The 8,194-nt window shown below is 45.3% G+C and overlaps 1 protein-coding gene across 1 annotated transcript; it reads right to left on the minus strand.

The window, feature by feature from the left end:
- Positions 1–5,949: 5,949 nt before the first annotated feature.
- LOC125534441 (exocyst complex component EXO70B1-like) lies at positions 5,950–7,683 on the minus strand. The gene has a single exon (XM_048697667.1). The coding sequence runs from the start codon at positions 7,664–7,666 to the stop codon at positions 6,098–6,100; it is 1,569 nt and encodes a 522-aa protein (XP_048553624.1). The 5' UTR covers positions 7,667–7,683; the 3' UTR covers positions 5,950–6,097.
- Between the last annotated feature and the right edge of the window lie 511 nt (positions 7,684–8,194).

Consider the following 8,194-nt stretch of genomic DNA (forward strand, 5'->3'; position numbering starts at 1 on the left):
AAGGAACAAACAAGGATATCCATAGACATAGAGTGATGCACACACATGATGATGTCCATGGAAACTTTTAGGTTACCTTGTCCCTTGTCTTACCAACAAGAGGGTTTGTGACTCCTTGAACTAGTGCATGATGTGGAAGTTGATTGCACTTGTTCTTGCCAAAATGATGAGAGTGAAATATGTTGGCGGAGTCACCCTCAAGAACTCTCTAGTTCTTCTTGTTTTGGATCCACACCATCTTGATGGGAATCCTTGGAGTTGTAGTCGTACTTGATGAAGTGGAACTTGACGTGGTCTTGGGAATCCACTTGACTAAGGTCTTAGGAGCTTCTTCAAATGCATCAATCTCCTCTTGAAGCTTGTCCTTGCCTTTTTGCTTGTAGTCTTGTGGTGGAAGATCATCTTGAGCTTGTGTCCCCTTGAAAGAAGTATCATACTTCTCTTGTTGAGGAACAAACTTTGTCTTGGGGTATTGATCTTCTTCCCATTCAACTCCATTGGCATTGAACTTTCGTTCAAAACCAACACCTTGATTCTTCCGGTGCATTCCTTGCTTGCGCACAATTTCCTCGAATTGCTTACTCCCGGCAAGGCTTTTGTACACTCCTTTCTCTATAATCCCCTTCAATAAGCTATTTTCTTTCTCAAGTGTAACTTGGCTAAGAGAATCATTAGTGGAATCAAGAGAACTACTAGAAGCAACAATATTGGATTTAGCATGATCATTGTTACTACTAGAGGAAGAATCTTTCTTGTTCTTGTTACTAGATTGGACTTGAGGCATGTAAGTGGATAAGAGTAAACGCTTGGCAATGTAAGAAGAACTTTTCTTGCGGAGATCATCATTGATTGCTTTTAAGAACTCATGCTCTTGCTCAAGATTGAGCTTTTCAAAGCGTAATTTCTCATGAGCTCTTAAAAGTTCTCGATGATCTTCGAAGATGGTTTCATGAGCTAACTTAAGAGTGTTTAGTTCTTTAGTTAGAGCCTCAATCTTCTTCTTATCATTGTCATTCGTTTTATCTTGATTAGCATGATTAATTGATGTTTCATCATAGTAGTCATCACTAGAGTTGTCAACAAGCAAGTCATCATCACCTAACAAGTCATCTTCATCACTATTAAAATCAACATACTCGGGGTGTGTTACCTTAGGACCTTTGGCCATGAAGCATCTTCCAACTCCTTCATTTGGTGAGTCAAATATGTCATAGGAGTTGGTTGACACAAGTGCTAGACCGGCAACACCTTCATCTTGAGTATCTTCGGAGTCGGAGTGATAACTTCTCTCGGAGTGGCTGTCGGAGTCGGAGCCGGATACCCATTCACCAACATGAGCTTGATGTCTTCGTTTTGTGTAGATCCTTGATGATTTTTCCTTCCTTTCCGAATCCTTACTTCTCCGTGAGTATCTTCATTCATAACGATCATCTCTACTCCTTCTCTCTCTTGGTGGTGATTCTTTGCTTCTTCTTTTTGGAGAATCTTCTCTTCTCTTGTAGGGAGCCGTACACTCATTGGAATAGTGTCCGGGTCTTCCATAATTGTAGCAGTTTCGCTCTCGACTAGAAGATCTTTTGTCATTGTAGGACCTTGACTTGAAGCTTCTATCTTTGCTTCTACTCTTGTAGAACTTGTTGAAGTTCTTCACCATTAAGCTCAATTCTTCATTGAAGTTTTGTTTCTCACTTGATGATGTAGGGGCTTCACATGAGGCTTTGTAGGCACCACTTGATTTGTTGTGAAGTTCCTCTTTATCCTTGAGTGACATCTCATGAGCAACAATCCTTCCAATCACTTCCGTTGGCTTGAGATCTTTGTAATTTGGCATCATTTGAATCAATGTGCACACGGTATCATATTTCCCATCCAAGGCTCTTAGGATCTTCTTGATGATGAATCTATCGGTCATCTCTTCACTTCCTAAGCCGGCAATCTCATTTGTGATGAGAGCAAGCCTAGAGTACATTTCGGCGACACCTTCACCATCCTTCGGAGCACATCCAACTTGGATTCCTTGACGGAGTCGGTACCTTCGTGCATATCAATCAAAGTGTCCCAAATTTCCTTTGCATTCTCAAGGCGGCTGATTTTGTTGAATTCTTCGGGGCACAATCCGTTGAAGAGAATATCACAAGCTTGAGCATTGTATTGCAACATCTTCAACTCATCCGCGGTAGCTTCACGGTTTGGTTCTCTCCCATCAAAGAACTCACCTTGCAAGCCAACACAAACAATAGCCCATATGGCGGGGTTATGTCCAAGAATATGCATTTTCGTTTTATGCTTCCAACTAGCAAAATTAGTACCATCAAAGTAAGGACCTCTACGGTGATAATTTCCCTCGCTAGACGCCATACTCTCCTAGGTTGTGAAACCAAGGCTATGACCACCAAAAGCTATGGAGATCAAGGCAAAGGGAGACTAAAGCTCTGATACCACTTGTAGGATCGAAAATATGTCTAGAGGGGGGGGGGTGATTAGACTACTTGACCAAATAAAAACTTAACCTTTTCCCAATTTTAGTTCTTGGCAGTTTTTAGCTATCTTAGGACAAGTCAAGCAATCATTACACAATTCAAGCAAGCATGCAAAGAGTATATTGGCAGCGGAAAGTAAAGCATGCAACTTGCAAGAATATAAAGGGAAGGGTTTGGAGAATTCAAACGCTATTGGAGACACGGGTGTTTTTCCCGTGGTTCGGATAGGTGGTGCTATCCTACATCCACGTTGATGGAGACTTCAACCCACGAAGGGTAACGGTTGCGCGAGTCCACGGAGGGCTCCACCCACGAAGGGTCCACGAAGAAGCAACCTTGTCTATCCCACCATGGCCATCGCCCACGAAGGACTTGCCTCACTAGCGGTAGATCTTCACGAAGTAGGCGATCTCCTTGCCCTTACAAACTCCTTGGTTCAACTCCACAATCTTGTCGGAGGCTCCCAAGTGACACCTAGCCAATCTAGGAGACACCACTCTCCAAGAAGTAACAAATGGTGTGTTGATGATGAACTCCTTGCTCTTGTGCTTCAAATGATAGTCTCCCCAACACTCAACTCTCTCTCATAGTATTTGGATCTGGTGGAAAGAAGATTTGAGTGGAAAGCAACTTGGGGAAGGCTAGAGATCAAGATTCATATGGTAGGAATGGAATATCTTGGTCTCAACACATGAGTAGGTGGTTCTCTCTCAGAACATATGAGTTGGAATGGTGTATGGTTCTGATGGCTCTCTCCACGAATGAAGAGGAGGTGGAGGGGTATATATAGCCTCCACACAAAATCCAACCGTTACACACAATTTACCAATCCTCGGTGGGACCGAATCAGAAAACTCGGTCGGACCGAAATAGTAAACCTAGTGACCATTAGGAATTTCGGTGGGACTGACATGCAACTCGGTGAGACCGATTCGGTTAGGGTTCGGGCATAACGTAATCTCGGTGAGACCGATTGCACAAACTCGGTGAGGCCGAGTTTGGCAATAAGCTAACCAGAGAGTTGGTCAAGTAAACTTGGTGGGACCGACTCGCTCTTTCGGTGAGACCGAAAAGTTACAAGAAGGAAACAGAGAGTTTACATTGCATTCTCGGTGGGACCGATTCGCTCTTTCGGTGAGACCGAAAAGTTACTGAAAGGGAAACAGAGAGTTTGTAAGCCCATCTCGGTGAGACCGAGAACCTTATCGGTAGGACCGGATTGCTAGGGTTTGGCAGTGGCAAACTGGACAAGTGAAACTCGGTGGCGCCGGAATGAAAGAATCGGTATGACCGAGTTTGGCTTAGGGTTTAGGTAATTTGTGGATATGGGAAAGTAGCTGAGGATTTTGGAGCATATCATTAAGCACATAAAGCAAGAGGCTCATTACGCAACACCTCATCCCTCCTTGATAGTATTGGCTTTTCCTAAAGACTCAATGTGATCTTGGATCACTAAAATGTAAAATGAAGAGTCTTGAACTTTTGAGCTTGAGCCAATTCTTTGTCCTTAGCATTTTGAGGGTTCCACTTTCATATCCATGCCATGCCAATCATTGAGCTTTCCTGAAATAATCATCTTGAAATAGCATTAGCTCAATGAGCTATATGTTGTTATGAATTACCAAAACTACTTAGGGATAGTTGCACTTTCATGGTCCCAGCGCACTAAAAGTGCTAAAGTGGCGCGCTATAACTTTTATTGGGCGCCAAATTTTTGTGCAGCCGTTGGAGATGCTCTTAACGATAGACCATTTTTAGTCAGCCTTCCCTTCTATAAAATATCTGAAGACAAAGTGTTTGTCACAAATAATGAATACTTTCTCGAGAATGAGTTTTCGTGCTAAAGAAGTATGTCGGAGGATAGTACAACTTGACGAGATTACAGAATCTCTGGCATGTTGGGCTGTTTACAGGCCGAATGCCCGCTCGGGAAAAAAACACCCCGACGTACTACACATGCCTTTAACAGGCCGACTGTGAGGGTAGGCCGGAATTGTGAGCTGATGTACATGGGTCGTTAATATGGTGAATGCCACTTCAGAGTACAAATGGCCAAAGTGTACTGTCAACCATTAACAGGACGAAAATTACACAGGCAAGGAAAAGGCCCAACTCTTTAACAGGAGGCTAAAAGGCCGAAGGATAGACCCAACAGAAAACAGCCCAATTCCAGCATGGGCCGTTAACAGGCCGAAAACACACGGGTCGTAAGTGGACCCATATACATAGTGGATTATTGACGGGCGGGATGTGCCGATGGGCCGCAATGATGTCGAATGGACAATGAGTCGGTGAGGGGCCGAATTGATACCCTCCTTATGGGCCGTGGCTGTAAATGGGCCATGTGCAAGCAGGCCGTTATTGGGCCGGCTTATTTATACTGAATGGCTCAATGTTGGGCCGTGCAACGTGTCAACATATCATTGGCGACTCTCGTGCATTGGATGGATGACATCTGTCGCAATGGAGAGCTGACACGTGGTTCCACTAAATGATAAAATGACGCGTGGAAAATCGTCATTGGTCGTGGCTGTTATTGAGCTTCGGATCCAAAACCGGCACTCGATAGCTTAATGGAGACTGCCGTGTGTCGATTATTCTTGACGAAATCACTTTCAAGACGCGGCATTTATCGTCACGAAAGTGAACACTTTCGTGAAGATAAATGAAGTATTGTCATGGAACACTTCTACGACAACACATGTATGACTATCTTAATTCTGTCATAAAATCGTCACCGATGTATATGCGTGACAGAAAACATGATCTATTATGACAAACACATATTATCAGGGAAGTGTTTTTTGTAATGTAAAGATCACGGTCTAATAATTAGCACGCATTTAATGGCGATTTGAAAAACTGTGGCGGAAACAATTTCAGCACCACCTTTATACATTAAACATGGTCTTGAGCTAAACATGCATGATGTGATTATTTATATACGAATTTATGTATGCTCTCTATCTGGATGTAAATATATATTTCATAATTTACTTTGATCATCGATATGACCAATCATGTATGGGATGCATGTCGCAAAAATTATACCATCAAATTCAATTTTGAAATGAGTTTTCAATGGTATATATTTTATACTCCATCCGTTTTTTATTTACTCTGCATATAAATTTTGACTTGGCTTATAGAAAAAATATAAACATTTGCCATAAAAAATCTATATGATGTGAAAGTACATTCAATAATAAATCTAATGGCATTGATTTGTTATTGTTTATGTTAATATTTTTGTTATTGTTTATGTCAAAATTTACAAAGCTTGACTTTGACCAAAACTAATACGTGAACTAAATAAAAACAAAGGGAGTATCATGCATCTCATTTTTTTTCATCATGGTCAAAGTAAATCTTAAAATATGTATTAGGCTCTATATATCCAGGTGGAGAGAGTAGAAGCGGAATGTGAAATCAAAACAAATCACACACCAGCAGATTATGGCCACATAAATACACAATGACATATATGGCCATTAAACAAGAAGCAAAACTCAAAATACAACATTCACTTCGAAGGAAAAACAACCCAAATACGACAGTTAAACAATAGCTCATGTCTCTTATATGTCAGGTGATTCCGTTCGGACCTTGAGCAGTTTTCATCCTTCAAATAGCTGTCCCAACTTCTCCCCCAAAACAGTAGGACTGCTGCTTCCGCCGCTAACATGTTTTTCTAGCTCGGGATGCTCCTTCAGGTAGTCGTTGTAAGCCGAAATGACCCTGTTGGTAATAGTTTCCCGCAGTAAGGATCTTAGGCGGGGGTCTGGAACCTTCCAGAATTTCTGAGCCTGATACGTTTTATTAAACGCTGTGTGGAATTTAGCCAGTGAAGAGGTGTTGATCCAACGATGGACCGCATGGAGTGGTCCATGAAAATTTGATTTGGGTATACAGGACAAGACATGTCCCCAAGAAACACCAAGATAGCTATCCATGTACTTCTCACATTCAGGTGTAGGTTTAAACCACAAATCAGGAGGTAATGATGCTGATGGCTCAGACGCCTGCGCTACAAAATAGAAATTGTTAAGCAAGAACAGGTACCTGAGGCTTGGATCTGAGCACAACTCCGATTTGTTTAAGAGCATATCTTCCAGATAATCAATTGTGTCATCTTTCAGGTCTCGAAGATTTCTAGCGTCGTGGTTAGGTGCGGAGTTTTGCATTGATATCTGTGCTTTCGTCATGGACGCTATGCAATCCATGATGAACCGAGTGTTGTTGTGAATCTCGCCACCTCCTCGTGGGATCTCAATAGCCCATGAGTCATCTTCCTCCACGAGTGTCCTCACCTCCTCCATGGTGCTTGAGATGACATCGCTTAGGCTCTTTGCTACTCTCTCTAACGAGGGAGATATCTCGTTGAAAGTGCTTTGGGCTTCGGGAGAGATGACGACCGGCGTAAACATGTACGATGCACCGCAGACGCACGTAAACATGTCTAGCACAGCCTGGAGCTTCTCTGCTTTGAGAATGGTGATAATGACATCCACGACAACGAGCATCTGGGTGATGCTCGCTTTGCCAAACCGTGCGACCGCCGGCGTCTCGTGGAACGCGAATACCAATTCAGTGATACTGACGACGTTTATGGTAAAAGCTCGGATCCACCTCTCGACGAAGTCTTGCGGGGTTGACGCCGGCTTCTCTTGGAGGAGCCTCCGTAAGCCATGCTCGTCGTGGATTTGGAGAACCCAGTCCGCGTCGAGGTCCAGGAACCGATTATTCAGGGCGTGATTCCCTGGTGCTGGAGATGCGTCGTGGAACGCCTGGACCATGTGCTGAGTGTAGCCGTCACGGACCATTTCGCGAGCGATCCGCATGAGCGCGTGGTCCTCCATTTCCGCCGCGAAGGCGAACGCCGGAGCCGCTCCGCTGCTGGACTTGTTGGAGGGGTTAGAATTTGAGGCACCTGAGTCGCTCGAGCAGCTGGATCCATTATGACGACCTGACTGGGAACGGGGGAAGACAGTCCATCTTATCGGCGCTCCGGACACGGGGACTGTCCGTATCCGGTTGAGGTAGATGTTGCGCGGTGGGTAGTCAGCTGTGAAGCCGGTGGCGCTCTCCTCCGGCACGGCAGCAAGCTGATCTGCCATGCCGCTACTCTGTGGATATGGATTGGGGTGGGTGCCCTTGGTCGAGCTCGGTGGGGAGGGGAGTAACATGAAGCAGACAGCGAGAAGTTATTGCAGGGCTGGCCCGAACCACCGGAATAAATCAATAATGATTTGCCGGAACCGCGTGATGATGATGGACAAGTGCAAGACCCCGCTGCGGGTTCAACACCAACTACCGGAGCCGCGTGATGACGGCAAACGGCTCGAACTGTCCTCAAAGTCCATGGCGTGACACCCCACGAAAAAAAAGTCCATGGCGTGACGAGCTCGTGCGTGACAGGTCGCCAAGCCAAGCTGCCGCAGAGTCAAATCGAACTCGGCTGCGGCCCGATCAACCTCCCAGCTGGAACGGGCTCTTCGTGGAGGTTTTTTGTGTGTGTAAGCACTAAGCACCGAGAGCGATTGTATGACTGTTTGGTGGGACGGAACTCCCCCCCCCCCCCCCCCCCCCCCCCCCCCCCCCCCCCCCCCCCCCCCCCCCCCCCCCCCCCCCCCCCCCCGCGCGCGTCCCCCGCGTGCGACCAAGGGCGCCCCCTAGCCACTGCCGCGAGGCCCCCCTCTCCCCTCTCTCACCGG

This window comes from Triticum urartu, chromosome 2 (genome assembly GCF_003073215.2).
Source record: "Triticum urartu cultivar G1812 chromosome 2, Tu2.1, whole genome shotgun sequence".
NCBI classification, from domain to species: domain Eukaryota; kingdom Viridiplantae; phylum Streptophyta; class Magnoliopsida; order Poales; family Poaceae; genus Triticum; species Triticum urartu.